At 51.0% G+C, this 18,226-nt stretch overlaps 1 protein-coding gene across 2 annotated transcripts in view; it reads right to left on the minus strand.

Moving 5' to 3' along the window:
- Positions 1-18,226, minus strand: part of NPAT (nuclear protein, coactivator of histone transcription) — a 127,946-nt gene that overhangs the window by 73,628 nt on the left and 36,092 nt on the right. For both annotated transcript variants that reach the window (XM_075337437.1, XM_075337436.1), the window contains exons 6-10: positions 10,693-10,926; positions 9,972-10,035; positions 9,760-9,874; positions 332-423; positions 59-143 (exon numbers count right to left, since the gene is read on the minus strand). In XM_075337437.1, the coding sequence (XP_075193552.1) occupies positions 59-143; positions 332-423; positions 9,760-9,874; positions 9,972-10,035; positions 10,693-10,926 (590 nt within the window). The remainder of the gene's footprint in view (positions 1-58; positions 144-331; positions 424-9,759; positions 9,875-9,971; positions 10,036-10,692; positions 10,927-18,226) is intronic.

Consider the following 18,226-nt stretch of genomic DNA (forward strand, 5'->3'; position numbering starts at 1 on the left):
GAAGCGTGTGGAGACGGATTACCCATTTAAAGACAATAGACGCAAGCTACGAAGTTACCTGGAGGCCAAGAATCTCGTCGATGGAAGCATCTTGTTCGGCAATCGTTCCATCCGTCTGCTTTGAGCTCTGTGCAGCCGATTCACTTAAGAAAAGGAATAACCGTGTTAATTACAGATGTTTATATGTCAATAGCATTTTGGACATTTTATACAATAAAACATAAACAAGAAGGGCTTTTTCAAGATTCCATCACATAACAAGGTATCCAGGAGTAGTCAATGTAGCAATGAGTGAAGTGTCAACTGTGACCCGGTGAATATATATTCTTACCCTCCAAGAAACTTATTGATATTCTCTGCCAGCTTCTCTTGAAGACTCTTATTGCTTAAAATCTTTTCCCTGGCATTTTCAATCACCATTTGCTAAAAAGTAAAAAGAACAAACAATCAGGTCACAAACCTATGTAAGGGCTTGTTCACATGTCAATTGTTCCACAAACATGTTTTATCAGATTTTAAAACGGATGGCACACACAAACATTATAGTATATAGATTTTTATTTTGCAGACTGATCTGTGGTTTCTTTTTTCCCTCCATCATTTCAGTGCTTGGAATTTTGCCCACACTTTTCTCTACATTATATGGTAAAATGACTGACTTTCCAGCCCATCGGGATTGGACCTCTGCATGTTTGGTGAATGAAACCCCTTGGATGAAGCTGGAGTGCTGCAGCTTTATTCATTGGATTTTAAAGGTTCATTTGGTTCTCTGGGACTTTTATATTGATGGCCAATCCTTGGGATAGGATATCAATATCTGATCAGTGGGGGTGCGACACCCAGCTGTGACTCGTTGAGGACTGAACAGCACAGATCCGTCTACTGCATAGTGGCTGCGGCTGGATATTGCACATCTGCCCCTTATGGACCTACAAGGATACTTTACTAGCGCTGGAGAGAGTTACCGTATTTTTCGCTTTATAAGACGCACCCCCAAATTTGGTGAAGGAATAGAGAATTTTTTAATAAATGGGGTCCGTCTTATAATGCCAGTGTCCGTCTAACAAATCATATAGGGTATATGTCCCCCCATCCTAAAATTAGCCCCCTTAATCTGGATATGGTCACCTTATATTGAATATAGCCCCCTTGTGCTGGCACACGGCCCACTGTGGCTGACACACGGCCCACTGTGGCTGACACACGGCCCACTGTGGCTGACACACGGCCCACTGTGTTAGATATCGCCCCCAGGCTGCTGCTTTTAGTAAAGAAGGGAATTTTGTTTACTTACCGTAAATTCCTTTTCTTCTAGCTCCAATTGGGAGACCCAGACAATTGGGTGTATAGCTATTGCCTCTGGAGGCCACACAAAGTATTACACTTAAAAGTGTAAGGCCCCTCCCCTTCTGGCTATACACCCCCAGTGGGATCACTGGCTCACCAGTTTTAGTGCCAAAGCAAGAAGGAGGAAAGCCAATAACTGGTTTAAAGACCAATTCAATCCGAGGAAACATCGGAGAACTGAACCATACCACATGAACAACATGTGTACCCGAAAAAACAGAAAAACCCCGAGAAAACAGGGCGGGTGCTGGGTCTCCCAATTGGAGCTAGAAGAAAAGGAATTTACGGTAAGTAAACAAAATTCCCTTCTTCTTTGTCGCTCCATTGGGAGACCCAGACAATTGGGATGTCCAAAAGCAATCCCTGGGTGGGTAAAAGAATACCTCATGATAGGGCCGTCAAACGGCCCTCTCCTACAGGTGGCCAACCGCCGCCTGAATGACTTATCTACCTAGGCTGGCGTCTGCCGAAGCGTAGGTATGCATCTGATAATGCTTGGTAAAAGTAAGTAGACTCGACCAGGTGGGTGCCTGACACACCTGCTGAGCCGTAGCCTGGTGCCGTAATGCCCAGGATGCACCCACGGCTCTGGTAGAATGGGCCTTCGGCCTTGAGAGAACCAGAAGCCCAGTAGAACTGTAGGTTTCAAGAATTGGTTCCTCGAGCCCCCGAGCAAGGGTGGATCTGGAAGCTTGCGACTGTTTACGCCGACCAGCGACAAGGACAAAGAGTGCATCCGGGTGGCGCAGGAGCGCCATGCGGGAAGTAGAACCTGAGTGCTCTCACCAGAACCAACAGATGCAAATCTTTCTGAAATTGATGGACTGGACGAGGACACAAAGAAGGTGAGGTGATATCCTGATTGATATGAAAATGGGATACCACCTTAGGGAGAAATTCCGGAACCGGACGCAGAACTACCCTGTCCTGGTGAAGGACCAGGAAGGGAGTTTGTATGAGAGCGTTGCTAGCTCGGAAACTCTCCTAAGAGACGAGACCGTTACTAGAAGGCCACTTCCCGTGAAAAACGGGAAGGGAGACATCCTTCAAAGGCTCGAAAGGCGGCATCTGGAGAGCAATTAGAACCTTGTTCAGATCTCAGGGCTCTAACGGCCGCTTGTACGGAGTGCTGAGAAGACAAACTCCCCGTAGGAACGTGCGTACCTGAGGAAGTCGTCGTTTCTGAAAAAATACAGATAGCGCTGAGACTTGTCCCTAAAGGGAACTGAGCGACAACCCATTTTCCTACCTAGATTGCAGGAAGGAAGGAAACATAGACGATGCAACCGGCCAGGGAGAAACACCCTGCGCCGAGCACCGAGATAAGAACATCTTCCACGTCCTGTGGTCAATCTTGGCGGACGTTGGTATGCTAGCCTGTCTCATGGTGGCAACCACGTCCTGAGGTAATCCTGACGACACTAGGTTCCAGGACTCAATGCCACACCATCCGGTTGAGGGCCGTAGAATTCAAATGGAAGAATGGCCCTTGAGACAGCCAGTCTGATTGGTCTGGTAGTGCCCCCGGTTAGCCTACCGTGAGGCACCACAGAACCGAGTACCACAACATCCTCGGCCAATTTGTAGCGACGAGGATGGCGCGGCCGCAGTCGGTGTTGATCTAGCGCAGTACTCTGGGCAACAATGCCAGAGGTGGCACCCAAGGTAGCTGGAACTGCGACCAATGCTGAACTAAGGCGTTTGCCGCCAGAGCTCGATGATTGTGAAACCGTGCCATGAAGCTGGCACATTGTTGTTGTGCCGTGACGCCATTAGATCGACGTCCGGCCTCTGTCAGCGGCGCCAGATCTCCTGAAACCCGTCCGGGTGAGGAGACCATACTCTTTCGGCCACACCTCAGCGACTTAGGAAGTCAGCTTCCTAGTTTCCACACTTGGGATGTGAATTGTGGATATGGTGGATGCCGTGTCTTCCACCCACATCAGAACCTGCCGGACTTCCTGGAAGGCTTGCCGGTTGCGCGTTCTTCCTTGGTGGTTGATGTATGCCACCGCTGTGGAGCTGTCCGACTGAAGTCGGATATGCTTGCTTTCCAGCCGCTGTTGGAAGGATTGTAGGGCAAGATACACTGCTCTGTGTTCAAGAACATTGATCTGAAGAGTGGACTCTTGCTGAGTCCACGTACCCTGAGCGCTGTAGTGGAGAAAAACTGCTCCCCACCCTGATAGACTCGCGTCTGTCGTAACTATCGCCCAGGACGGGGATAGGAAGGACCTTCTTTTTGACCAAGAGGTGAGAAGAAGCCACCACCGTAGAGATTCCTTGGCCGCCTGAGAAAGAACGACGACTCTGTTGAGGGACGTCGACTCCTCGTCCCATTGGCGGAGAATGTCCCATTGTAGTGGACGCAGTAAAACTGCGCGAAAGGAACTGCCTCCATTGCTACCATCTTACGTAGGAAGTGCATGAGGCGTCTCAATGTGTGCGACTGGTTCTTAAAGAAGAGCTTGCAGCCCGTAGTGAATGCTGTTTGTCTAGCGGCAGCTTCACTATCGCTGAGAGAGTAAGAAACTCTATGCCTAGATATGTTATCGATAGGGTCGGGGTCGGATCTGACTTTAAAAAGTTGATGATCCACCCAAAACTCTAGAGAGTCTCCAGCGCAACGTTCGGGCAGTGTTGGCATGTTTCCTAAGAGAGTGCCTTGACAAGTAGATCGTCTAAATACGGGACCACAGAGTGACCCTGAGAGTGCAGGACTGTGACTACTGCTGCCCTGACCTTGGCGAAGACCAGTTGGACTGTCGCTAGCCGGAAGGTAGAGCTACGAACAGAGGGTGTTCGTCTCCTATAACGAAGCGTAGAAACGCTAGTGCTCTGGATCAATCGGCACGTGTGGATAAGCATCCTTGATGCCTAATGATGCTAGGAAATATCCTTGGGACCTTGAGGCGATGACATGGCGGAGGATTCCATCCGGAACCGCCTGGTGTCCACGAGCTTGCTGAGCAGTTTTAGATCCAGAACGGGACGGAACGGCCCGTTGTTATAGATACCGCAAAGAATTTGGGGTAAAAACCGTGACCTTGTTCCTGAAGAGGAACGGGGGTCATCACTCTTTCTGCCTATAGAGTGCACCCTGTTTGCAGAAGAGCAGCGGCCCGGCCGGGAGGTGGAGAAATTCTGAAGAATCGAGTTGGAGGACGAGAAGTGAGCTCTATCCTGTACCCGTGAGACAGAATGTCTCACACTCAATGGTCATTGACCTATGGCAGCTAAATATCGCCAAGGCGGGAGAGCCTGCTACCGACCGAGGCCGCAAGTCATGAGGAAGCCGCCTTGGAAGCGGGTTTTCAGACTGTCGCTTTTTTGGGCGAGACTGAGCCCGCTAAGAATCTTAGCTCCTCTGATCCTTTTGAGTCCACATTGGACGAGGAAAAATGGGACCTGCCCGAGCCTCGAAAAGGCCGAAAACCCCGACTGCCTCTTGCTCTGTTGGGGTTTGTTGTGTCCGGGCTGAGGAAAGGATGAATCCTTACCCCTGGACTGTTTGATGGTTACATCCAACGCTCACCAAACAGTCGGTCAGCAGAGACCAGGCTCTGCTTAAAAACACGGAGTAGCGGAGGCTACCGCCGCACGGTTCGCAGAGTCCAGGACAGCCTGAATCGCGTAAGAAACAAATGCAGACATTTGAGAGGTTAAGGATGCCACCTGCGGCACAGATGTACGTGTAACCGTGTCAATCTGTGTAAGACAAGCTGAAATAGCTTGGAGTGCCCCAAGGGAGAGAATGCCGGAGCCAACGGTGCGCCGACAGCCTCATAGATGGCTTTCGACCAGAGATCCATCTGTCTGTCAGTGGCATCTTTGAGTTTGCAGTTCCATCTCCCACTGCAACTATGGATCTAGCTACAAGCCTGGAGATTGGAGGATGCCGCTCGGGACATTGGGTCCAGTCCTTGACCAAGTCAGGGGACAGGGATAACGTGTATCCTAAGCCGTTTGGAGAAGCGCATATCTGGATAAGCGTGGTGTTCCTGGACTGCCTCTCTGAAGGCAGAGTGGTCCAGAAAAATACGTGAAGCTGACTCCTCCACTGGAGGAGCTGTGAGAAATAACCCACATTCTATAGATGGACGCTATAAGATTATTTACTATGGCGTCACAATCAGGTGTATCCAGATTGAGAGCGGTCTCAGGATCAGAATCCTGAGCCGCTACTTCCGCCTCATTACACAGCGAGTCCTTCTGTTAGGACCCTGATGAAACCGAGGCCGCTCATAGCGAGCCCACTTAGGCTGTCTGGGACTGACGTCCGTGCAGAGCCGTGACTCTGGGATGCGTGTGACATTCCCGGAGCTGTTAGTTATTCACACTGAGGGGGGCCATGGATCAATGATTCAACAGTGCCCATATTGTGAGAGACATGTCCGGACTGCTAGGCTTCTAGTATCATAGCCATAGTCTCAGAAAAACTGTCAGTAAATACTGCAGACACCGTCCTCATCCCCTGGCCATTAGTGCATAGAATGGGAGTCTATGTACCTGCCGGCCGTATAGCCGTACATGCTGTACCAGCTGTATAGAAAAACATGTGGTTCTGCACCTTTGTTTTACACAGAGAATATGCTGATAACTCCTCCGCACAATCCAGGAGGGTATATACAACGTGCGACCAAACAGTGCAATGTATATAGTACAAGCATATCTATAAGTGCACTTCTGCACTAGTGGGGTTAGCACCACAGGTGCTGCTTAACGCCTGTTACAGCGATTGTGTGACTATCAGAATGCCAGGGTCTTCCACACTTGTCTCTGTATCGTACAGAAACTGACACTAATGGCTGCCGGTGTCCTTGTAGAGAAGGAAGCCGTGGGCGTGCCTGAGAAAGTGCGGGAATCCGGACTCACAGTGCACACAGTGAGAGGGGTGGAGTATGCAAAACATACTCCAGCTCTCAGCTCTGCTCTATGCAGCGTCACGCCCCTACCCTGACTGTCAGGGCTGTGGGCGGTAACGAAGGGAGCTAGGCCCAGAAGCCGGGGACTCGAGTTAACAGCGCGGCCGCCGTAAAAGCGCGGGCCGCGCTGAAGTCCCCGGCGCACCACAAGTGCCAGCCGCGCCGCAGTTCCAGCGGCCGGCGCGACCGATTCATAGAAGTGGCCAGCGTCCCGCCCCTCTCCTGACTGGCAGGTCTGGGGGCGGGAACGAACGGAAGCAGGCCGCAAAAGCCGGGGACTCTAGTTATCAGCGCGGCCGCCGTAAAAGCGCGGGCCGCGCTGAAGTCCCCGGCGCACCACAAGTGTCAGCCGCGCCGCTGCCAGCGGCCGGCGCGACCGATTCCTGGAAGTGGCCAGCGTCCCGCCCCTCTCCTGACTGGCAGGTCTGGGGGCGGGAACGAACGGAAGCAGGCCGCAAAAGCCGGGGACTCTAGTTATCAGCGCGGCCGCCGTAAAAGCGCAGGCCGCGCTGAAGTCCCCGGCGCACTACAAGTGCCAGCCGCGCCGCAGTCCCAGCGGCCGGCGCGACCAATTCCCATAAGTGAGCCTGCTTCAGCAAAGCTGAATGAGGCCATGGCACAGGCGCCGCAGCGCTGATGTCCCCCGGCGCACTACAACACCCAGCATGCTGCGGTGTGAGCGCCAAATGCACGGGGACACAGAGTACCTTGAGGAAGCAGGGCCATGTCCCTGATGTACTCCGCTCCATCCAGCATCTTCTCCAGGGGCTGTAGATGGAGCACGGTCTCAGTGCCTGGAGACCGGTAAATCCCACTTCACCCAGAGCCCTGTAAAAAGGGATGGGGAAGGAATCAGCATGTGGGCTCCTGCCGCCGTACCCGCAATGGGTACCTCAACCTTACAAACACCTCCGACATACAGTGGGGTGAGAAGGGAGCATGCTGGGGACACTATATGTGTCCTCTTTTCTTCCATCCGACATAGTCAGCAGCTGCTGCTGACTAAAAAGTGGAGCTATGCGTGGATGTGTTGCCTCCTTCGCACAAAGCACAAAACTGGTGAGCCAGTGATCCCACTGGGGGTGTATAGCCAGAAGGGGAGGGGCCTTACACTTTTAAGTGTAATACTTTGTGTGGCCTCCAGAGGCAATAGCTATACACCCAATTGTCTGGGTCTCCCAATGGAGCGACAAAGAAATAAACTCTTTCCTTACTTTCTCCAGCACTGTCCTGTCTCGTGTCCCCCTCCTTGGGGTTGAGCTCCGGCTTCCTGCATTTCCTGGTTCTCGACCAGTCATGTGATACGGCAGAGTGATATCATCTCTGCGTGCATGATCACAGCAGCAGGAGGGAGACCGGGAGATCAGCGCTGGAGGAGGCGAGTAAAGAGTATTTTATTTTACTATGGGCAGCAGCCTGGGGGCCATAGCTAACACAGGGGGGGGGAGGCATGTGTCATCAAAGGAGGGCGCAGGCATATATAATATGCGCGCTGCCCCAGCCCATCGCCGAGGGGGGAACAAAAGTGCGTCTTATAAAGCGAAGAATACGGTACTTTAAATTTCAGTGGCCCTGTCGTGTTTTGTCCTCACACGCTGATGGGTGAAGGTTGAACTAGATGGACCTAGGTCTTTTTTTCAACCTCTGGAACTATGTTTTATGTTTTTTTCAGTACCGCTTGGGCCTGCAGTGCTATCTTGTGACTAACGTCTGAGTGGCTGGAAGTTAGACATTACGTCACAAGAGCTCAATACAAGTTTATGAGAGCCACAACGAGGCTCCCATAGAGAAGTATTGAAGATTGACCTCAGGCGCGCTCTAGGAAACACTGCAGCTAGAAGCAGGTCACAAATCACAGGAGACTAACAGGCAGGATTTGCGGTACTACCAGAGGAAGCCGGTGGTGTCAAGGTTGGGAATTTAGAGAAAACCCGCAAATTGGGTTTTTCAGGATCACAGAGACGGAGTCCAAATCAATCTGCGCAGATGTATGTATGAGGAGCAATAACCACACAGACGTGTGTCTATTCGGGAGAAGCTCCATGGTCTTCTGATCCGTAAATTGTAAAATACACAGTTATTCACTTCAACATTGTCCCTCATTGGTCAGAGGTAACCAGCAATGTCCATATAGTACGTCATTAGCCTGTTTCTTGCTTACTGAATACTTCTTTGTTAACACGTTGCTGAGCAAGAACGAGGAGTCAACCTCCCACAACTTACATGCCTCATTCCAACTGGTGAGAAAATCATGATTATAAAATTCTCTCAGTATGTTTATGAATACCTCTTTGTTCATTGTGCATTCTGGCTTCGTTATCTCCGTTAACACCTTACTGTACACACATCTTAGAATCATATTATGGCGTCTGTGCGATTGTCATATAGACACACAGATAATTATGCAACGACATCTATATTTTGATTATTTACATACACAGATCATCTTATTACATTTGAACAAACGGCCCATAGCCCAGGCCTAACCTCACAGTGGCAGGTGAGTATAAGACAGGAGCCAGGGCACTTAGATTTAAAGGGAACCGGTCATCAGAAATTTAGCTATAAAGCTAAAAGTTCCCCCCTCTGCAGCTCCTGGGCTGCATTCTAGGAAGCTTCCTATAGTTTTTGTGGCCCCTTTTATTCCAAAATAATTACTTTACAAACGTGTACCTTTTCGTATGCAAATTTCCTAAATCTTCCATGGGGGCGGGCTGCCTGATGTACGTTGCTGTCCTGCTGCCGATTTACTCCACCCCCGAACGCTGTATTTCAAACCTCTGGGCGCCCGTGGTCCCGCGCATGCGCTGTGCTACTGTAGCGGTGCCGTGCACGTGTGACCACTAGTGACACTTTGCGCGGGCACGAGGTTATGGGCGGCGCTGTGAGTGTCATCAGCAAGTGCCGCCCATAACCTCGTGACCGCACTTTCGCATCTTCCTCCAGCGTTCTGCTCGCTGGCCAGATGACCGGACGTCACCTTCTTCCCATCCTGCTCAGCAGCAGGAAATAGATGGGAGGAGCGGACGGAGCAGTCGGTGCCCGCGCAAAAGCCTCACCAGCGGTCACACGTGCACGCAGTGCACGGAACCGCTACAGTAGCACAGCGCATGCGCGGGACCACGGGCGCCATGGGGCGGTGTCCTGAGGTTTGAAATTCAGCGTTCGGGGGCGGCGTAAATCGGCAGGAGGACAGCAACGTACATCAGGCAGCCCGCCCTCGTGGAAGATTTAAGAAATTTGCATACGAAAAAGGTACAAGTTTGTAAAGTATTTATTTTGGAATAAAAGGGGCCACAAAAACTATAGGAAACTTCCTAGAATGCAGCCCAGGAGCTGCAGAGGGGGGAACTTTTAGCTTTATAGCTAAATTTCTGATGACAGGTTCACTTTAAAGCTCCAATCCAGCGGTGTAATAAAAAAGCAAAATGCTGGAGTGGCGCTTTAATAAACAATGAAGTGAATCAAACTAATCCAATCCACTTACAGGAAAGTCATTATCAATTATAGCCTGTAGGCTGTCAGCATTGTCACCTACGTCTCCATCAGACGCTACTGCAGCGGAGCTCAGCTGAGCCGCCCGTCTCCTCCTCTGAATATCTCTGCAAAAATTAAACATTATAATGAGCATCTAGTATCTTATTTCATAAAAAAAAAAATGAATGTTTTCTCATAGAAACTTAGGACAAATAAACTCACTGCTTACGCCTAACAGGAGAGGCGGTGGCTGCAGGAGGCGGTTTTCTTTGTGCGGCTTCGACAACTGTGACACAAAGACGATTAGTCAGTAATGCCATTTACAGTAATGCTGTTAAGTTTTTAATAATCTGTAATTTCATAGAAGTTGCTAAACTTACTAGACTATCATAATGTCGGGGGATGTGACGCTACAGTTATAATGAGTGCGTACAACAGGCACATCTGTGGATAAACTGACTATATAACCTTCAGCGCATATCTATAGACTCTTCATATAGAGTTTCATGGGTAAATAAGCAAAACCTCTAATACAGCAGCAGGCCTTGAGCTTTCGACTTCATAAATCAGGTATATTGGGATTTGTTCACATTAGCATCAATGCAGACGTATCGTAGTGGATCCCACTGGTGTTAGTGTGATCTATCAGTGAATCAGGAGTAACACGGTAGCTCAGTGGTTAGTTAGTGGTTAGTTCAAATCCCACCAAGGACACCATCTGCAAGGAGTTTGTATGTTCTCCTCGTGTTGCGTGGGTTTCTTCCGGGTTCTCCGCTTTCCTCCCACACTCCCAAAGACATACAGATAGGGACTCTAGATTGTGAGCCCCAATGGGGATAGTGTTGCCAATGTATGTAAAGCGCTTTGGAATTAATAGCGCTATATAAATGAATAAAATTATTATTATTATTATTATACATCAATCACTTGTGCTGTTACTCACGGCTTATGGAGGTAGAGTTATTGCTTTGTGCGGTGGTCTCTGTTATGAATGAAGAGCTGGCGATTGGCTGTAAGGCACCTGGTGTGTGTAGAGGTCGTAATACATATTGAGTTGCCAATATTGGGGTAGAGGTCTGTTGTATCCCAGGATGTGGATTCAGGGAACCTGAAACAGCCAGTGGGGAGGTCAGCATTCTCTGCTGCAATCGGTCATTTATCCCCTTTCTCGTGCGTGCTGTGGAGTCATTAAGAAAACAAAAAATTATTTGAATGCATTATTTTAAACCTCTTAAAAAAATTCACATAAAATAAAGGGAGAAATTGGAATCCATATATTCTCGTGAGGACAGAAAAAGGCACATCCATCACCACTAAAATGCACTATTCCTCAAAAAAATGGGACAGCTGGCTATCCTTCAGATTAAACGATGTGAATGTAGAGATGTAACATTACGGGTAGCACATGGGTACAGTCTGATGTCATCACCCCTCCCCATTCCTTTCCAAATAACTTGTGATAAGAAGTATTCTCACGGTTCAAACATATGTTGCAATATGATGTTATATCCTAATAAAAATGTAATGTTTTAAAAAAAAAATGCAATAAAACACTAAATTTGACAGGTGAAACAGAAGAGCAGAATAATTGCACTGCAATAACACAACGATTAGACATTCCCGATCGATATCTCCTCCTTTGGTATAATGTAATAAACAGATTTTTGTGTACTCACCGTAAAATCGTTTTCTCTTAGCCATCATTGGGGGACACAGGACCATGGGTGTTATGCTGCCTATCCATAGGAGGACACTATGTAGATGCAAAAGCATAGCTCCTCCTCTGCAGTGTACACCCCCTGGCCGGGCCAGGCAAGCTCAGTTTTAGTACACAAGCAGTAGGAGAAAAAAAAAAAAACAGTAAAAACTTACCACAACAGAGAAACATGAGGAAAAAAAAAAAAAAAAAAGAGTCATAACCAAATAAGGTACGGAGAGAACCAAGGCCCAACAGGGCAACAGGGTGGGTGCTGTGTCCCCCAAAGATGGCTAAGAGAAAACGATTTTACGGTGAGTACACAAAAATCCGTTTTTCTCTGACTCCTCATTGGGGGACACAGGACCATGGGACGTCCTAAAGCAGTCCATGGGTGGGAAACATAAAAGAAGACAACACAACCCAAGGACTAGGAACCAGTCCCAGACAGCCTGGAGCGCCTACTGAGAGAGGTGCTCTACTGCCGTTTGCAGAATTTTCCTACCCAGATTTGCCTCAGTTGAAACCTGGGTATGGACTCTGTAATGCTTTGAAAACTTATGTAGGCTAGACCAGGTTGCAGCCTTACACACCTGTTCCACTGAAGCCTGATGCCGAATGGCCCACGAAGCGCCAACTGCTCACGTGGAATGAGCCCGCAGCCCACTAGGAATGGGCTTGAGTTGCAAGCGGTAGACCTCCTGGATCGCAGAGCGAATCCAGCGAGCCAGCGTCGCCTTTGAAGCTGCCTGTCCCTTCTTAGGCCCCTCAGGAATGACGAACAAAGAGTCCGTTTTCCTAAAGGGGCTGTCCTGGATATGTAATATCTGAGAGCTCTGACGAGGTCTAACGAATGCAGAGACCTTTCCACCCTATGAACCGAGTGTGGACAAAAGGAAGGCAGGACAATGTCCTCGTTCAAATGAAACGGGGTAAGAACCTTTGGAAGGAAATCCGGAAGGGGGCGCAGAACCACCTTGTCCTGGTGAAAGATCAGAAAAGGCTCGCAGCAAGAGAGTGCTGCTAGCTCCGAAACGCGTCTGATGGACGTAATTGCCACTAAGAATGTTACCTTCCAGGACAGAAGAGCAAGGGAGGATTCCTTGAGGGGTTCAAAGGGAGACCTCTGGAGACCGTCCAGAACGAGGTTGAGGTCCCATGGTTCCAGCGGCCGTTTGTACGAAGGAACTAGATAGGAAACGCCCTGGAGGAAGGTCTTGACTTGCGGTTTTTAAGCCAGGCGGCATTGGTAGAAGATTGAGAGCGCTGAGACCTGCCCTTTAAGGGAACTGAGAGCAAACCCCGCTTGCAAGCCAGACTGTAGAAAGTCGAGAATTCTGGGGATGGCCAGAGGCATAGGCTGGACGTTAGTTTCTCTGCACCATGAAAGGAAGATTTTCCACGTACGGTGGTAAATGCGGGATGAAGCAGGCTTTCGGGCGCTGATTATGGTGGCAATAACCGCGGGGGAGAATCCCGCTCTTGTTAATACCCAGGTCTCAATGGCCATGCCGTCAGCTTCAGGGCTCTGGAGTTCTGATGGGAAATGGGTCCCAGCAAGTCTGGGATGTCTGGAAGGCGCCCCAGTGCGTCTGTGAGCATTTTTACTAATTCGGCGTACCAGGCGCGCCTGGGCCAGTCCGGTGCTATCAGTATCACCGGGACTCCCTCTGTCTTGATCTTCCTGATTACCCGCGGCAGCAGGGGTAAAGGTGGAAATATGTAAGGCAGGCGGAAGTGGTGCCAGGAGCAGACAAGAGCATCCACGCCGATGGACTGCGGGTCGCGTGACCTGGCTATGAACGCGGGTACCTTTGCATTCAACCTTGAGGCCATTAGGTCCATCTCTGGTGTGCCCCAGCGAGTGCAGATGTGTAGAAACACATCTGGGTGGAGAGACCATTCTCCGGCGGCCAGGCCTTGGCGACTCAAAGTCTGCTGCCCAGTTCTCTACCCCCGGTATGTGTACCGCTGATATCACTGATCCCGTCAATTCGGCCCAGCTGAGGATCTTGTGGGCCTCGAGATAAGCCGCTTCGCTGCGGGTGCCCCCCTGCCGATTGATATAGGCTACAGCTGTCGCATTGTCCGATTGGACTCGAATCTGACGACCCGCTAGCAGAGGGCAGAATGCTCTGAGCGCGAGGAAGATCGCACGGAGTTCCAGGATGTTGATGGGAAGGAAGGACTCCTGGGGCGTCCAACATCCTTGAGCAGTGTGGTGCCGGTACACTGCTCCCCAGCCTAGGAGGCTGGCGTCCGTGGTCAGGACCAGCCAGTTCACTGGGAGAAAAGATCTCCCCTTCGATAGGGATGAGGACCGAAGCCACCAGCGGAGTGCGTACCTGACTGAAGGCGTCAGGTGAAGATGTCTGTCCAGGAAGAAGGGGCTCTTGTCCCAGGCCGCTAGAAGGGCTAGCTGCAGCGGGCGGAGGTGCAGTTGAGCAAAGGGTACTGCTTCCATAGCCGACACCATCCTGCCGAGCACTTTCATGCTGAATCGAATGGAGCGAGACGGAGGACGTAGAAGGCAGCGAACTGCTCGTTGAAGAGCGAACGCCTTGTCCTGAGGGAGAAGGATCAAGCCCCGACGGGTGTCCAGGGACATGCCCAGGAAGGTGATGGATCGTGATGGGATCGGGGATGATTTGTCCAGATTCACTAGCCACCCTAAGCGGGATAGGGTGTCCACAGTGATCTGTACGCTGGTTGAGCAGTCGCGGAAGGAGGGGGCCTTGATGAGGAGGTCATCCAAGTAAGGGAGAACAACTACTCCCCTGGCGAGAAGGACGCTCATGGCGGCCGCCATGACTTTGGTGAAAACCCTTGGTGCGGTGGCAAGGCCGAAGGGTAGAGCTACGAATTGAAAGTGGGAGTCCTGAATTGCGAAGCGGAGGAACTTTTGGTGATCTGGGGCGATGGGTATGTGCAGGTACGCGTCCTTGATGTCTATGGAGGCGAGGAATTCCCCTTCGACCATGGATGCAATAATGGACCTTAGGGACTCCATTCTGAATCTCCGTACGTGCACATGTTTGTTTAGGTGTTTGAGGTCCAAGATGGGTCGAACTGACACATCCTTTTTGGGGACCACAAAGAGGTTGGAGTAAAACCCCCCGAACTTCTCGTCTGGGACAGGTATTATCACTCCTGCTGTTTGGAACGAGTGGATTGCTGAGAAAAAAGCTTTGCGTCGTTTTTGAGTCTTTGGGGGGGTCGGGTGCGAAATTCTATATGGTAATCGGAAGACACAAGGACTCGCAAACATTTGTCGTCTGAGGCAGCAGCCCAGATGTGTTGAAAGAGCCGCAGTCGACCTCCTACAATGAGTGTGTCTTCCGGGGCGCCGAAGGAGTCATGAGGGGGGAAAATGTCGTGGCCAAGTCTCTCTAGTCCTGGACTGTTTCGGTCTAGGCTGCCATGACGAAGTGGGTTTCGGGGAGAGCTGAGAAGGTCGGTCTCTGTGTAGTCCGCGGCTGGTGGCGGGGACAGCACGGGATGTCGACCAACCAAATGAGTTCCGAAAGGAGCGGAACGAGGACTGTGGACGTCTGGTGAAGGACGTCCTGGACTTCAGCTGGGGGAGGGAGATACTCTTTCCTCCCGTGGCGTCAGAAATGAGCTTGTCCAGACGTTCGCCAAACAATCGGTCTGTAAAAAAGGGAAGGCCCGTGAGAGACTTCTTGGAGGCAGAGTCCGCTCGCCATTGTCGGAGCCAGAGAGCTCTATGGATGGCTATGGTATTTGAGGCAGCAAACGCTGCACAGGTAGCAGCGTCCATGGAGGCCTGGATGAGGTACTCCACCGCAGCGGCAATTTGAGCTGTTACCTCTGTGAAGGTATGAGTGAACTGGGATTCCTCAAGCGAAGTGTTAAGGGAATCTGCCCAGACAGAGATCGCCTTTGCGACCCACACAGAGGCAAAGGAGGGCGAGAGGGAGGAACCCGCAGCCTCAAAAGCAGAGCGGGCGAGGTGCTCCACCTGTATGTTTGTCGGGTCCTTGATGGAAGAACCATCGGGTAAAGACAGGAGCGTCTTTGTGGTAAGGCGGGAGACCGGGGGGGTCGACCGAGAGCGGATCGGCCCAGCCCTTAGGGGCAGGTGAGGCAAAAGGGTACCGGGACTCCATGAGTTTTCGGTTACCGAAGCACCTGTCAGGCTTCTCCCTTTGCTTTGTGAGGATATCCTGAAACTGGGTGATCACCGAAAACATTTTTGGGGTTTCCTTGCCCTCTTAAAGGAGACCGCATGGTCAGTGGTAGTGGATGGGGGATCCTCCACATGCAGAGTTTGGTTGATTACTGCTATAAGGGAGTCTATTGCAGTTTGATCATCTGGGGGTGATGAAACCAAGGAATCCTCCTGGTACAAACAGCATTCTCCCTCCTCCAGCTCTTCAGAAGCCATGGAGCGTGTGGGAGAGCCTGCCCTGTGTGCTCCCGAGGGAGAGCCTGCTGGAGACACCCAGCCGTGTGCTCTTTTCCTGATCCCTGCAACCGGTGAAGCATGTGCCCGGATTACCTCAGAAGGATCCTCCATAGGGGTATCCTCAGGCTGCGTTCCGTCCAGGGACCCAGAAGGGTGTGGAGGACGACATTGCATAGCCAGAACCAGGTTCTGTGACAGTTTTTCCATGGATTGGGACAGAAACTGTGCCCATTCCGGTGGGCTGGGGGCCCTAGTGTTGTGAATGTTGGTTATGTTTTGGCTGCTGGGAGGCTCCCTCTGGTGGCCAGGAAAGGTTTGGACAGAGATCAGGTGTGTTGTGCAGTGGGTGTTTCCTTTGCTAACTCTCTGCTTATTTAAGTCCTGGTCTGATTGCAGGCTGTTGCCGGATGTCAGTTGTTCTTTGTATCTACAGCCTGCTTAATCCTGCTCTACTTCACATCCACTTCAGATAAGTTCTTGCTCTTTATTTATTGCCTGGTTTTTTGCTTATCTGGGTTTGTCATTTGTTGTGGTTGGTTTCAGTTTGTTTCCTTCCAGGGGTTTTCCCCCTCAGTGGATTGTTGAGGTACTCCCTGCAGTTCTGTGTGGAGTATAGCTCCTTTGGGTCCATGTGTTTATGGCTTGTTGAATTTGTTATAATTCTTGTTTTCTGTTCATTGGTATGACAAGGGCACCTGGTATAGGACGGAGTTCAGATCGAGCGATCTGAGGGCCTTTTTGTACTATCAGGAAGTTGGTATTTTGTAGGGTTTTTCTCTGGCTACCATCAGTCCCTTTCCTGTCCTTTCCTATTTTAGTCAGCGGGGGCCTCACCTTTTGCTAATCCTGTCATCTACCTGTGTATTGTGTTTTTCCTATATCACCGCAGTCTTTGAATGTGGGGGGCTTGCTATTCTTGTCTATTTTCTGAGGCAGAGAGTTATTCATCTTTCCTACCTTTAGGATAGTTAGTTCTCCGGCTGGGTTCGCGGTGCACAGGATGTTAGTTCACCCCTCGGCTACTTCTAGTTGTGTTGGTTAGTAAGGGGATGGCGGCCAGATTAGTTGCCAATGCTCTTGTCACCTTTTTTGCCAATGATTTGTGGCGGTCTTCCATGGTTACGGATCATAACACCCTAGGCTCTGGGCTGCCGGTTGCGGCGGTGGTGGCAGGGGGGTCTTGGGGGGCTATAGGGGAACAGGACTCACAGAGAGAAGAGGTGTGTTTACGTGGTAGCTCAGCGTGGCAGGCAGTGCAGGCTGAATAATAAACTATGTGGGCCTTAGTACTCTTAGTGCCCTTAGATTTCTGCATGTCTCTAATAGGAGTATGCCAGGAGGGGGAGCAATGCTCAGCAGAGCTACAATTGAAGCAAGCACCTCACCAGAATCAGCCGATGGCCCTGTCCTCAGGAAGGATTAAAGGGGTTATCCGGCTTCTTTTGACTTTTTTCCATTATTACACTATTGGGCTAGATTGGGGCAGGTAAGTAGAAAGAGACCACTTACCTGCCCTGCTCTCAGCCCCTCTCCCCCGGCTCAGAGTGGTCATGTGACCGCTCCTGCCGCGATTTTGCTGCTTCCGGTCATTTCATGTCTACATGGGCAGGGCCATGTTGACATGCAAATCTGGAACAGCATGTTACCGCCCTGCTGGGCTGTACAGTGCGTGGAGTAACCGCCCCCGTTCCCTGCACCCTCCCACACACTGCCCAGCACCCCGTACTCTCACCGCAACCTCCCACACACTCCGTAGTCTCCCTCCCCCAGCTACGTGCGCCCTGAATGCCCCAGCGCTTTATCATGTTTACTGCCTGACGCCCTGGGAACTGTTTCTCCCCCCCCCCGTGCGCGCTGTCTGTGTCATCATGGGTCATCTGTGTATGTGCATCAGTCTGTGTCCCGCGCCAGCCCCGCGGATGCCCGCACTGCAGCGTGTCAGTGTTTGCCCCCCTCTGCAGTATAAGCTGCTTCTCACCCTGCAGTGCGTGCATCCGTGGGGATGACGAGCGCTGCTTGTCATCACTGCCCGTACAGTCTGTGTCCCGCTCCCTGCCAGCCCCGCAGCTGCCCGTCGCTCTCCCGCTGTGACGCACAGATCGCTGTGTGTGACAGCGAGAGAGCGACGAAATGAAGCGAGCAGGGAGCAGGAGCCGGCTTCTGGCAGCTGCGGTAAGCTGTAACCAAGGTAAACATCGGGTAACCAAGGTGGTTACCCGATATTTACCTTCGTTACCAGCCTCCGCCGCTCTCACGCTGCCAGCGCCGGCTCCCTGCTCTGTGCACATGTAGCTGCAGTACACATCGGGTAATTAACCCTATGTGTACTGTAGCTAGGAGTGCAGGGACCCA

The sequence above is a fragment of the Anomaloglossus baeobatrachus genome, chromosome 2 (genome assembly GCF_048569485.1).
Source record: "Anomaloglossus baeobatrachus isolate aAnoBae1 chromosome 2, aAnoBae1.hap1, whole genome shotgun sequence".
NCBI lineage: Eukaryota > Metazoa > Chordata > Amphibia > Anura > Aromobatidae > Anomaloglossus > Anomaloglossus baeobatrachus.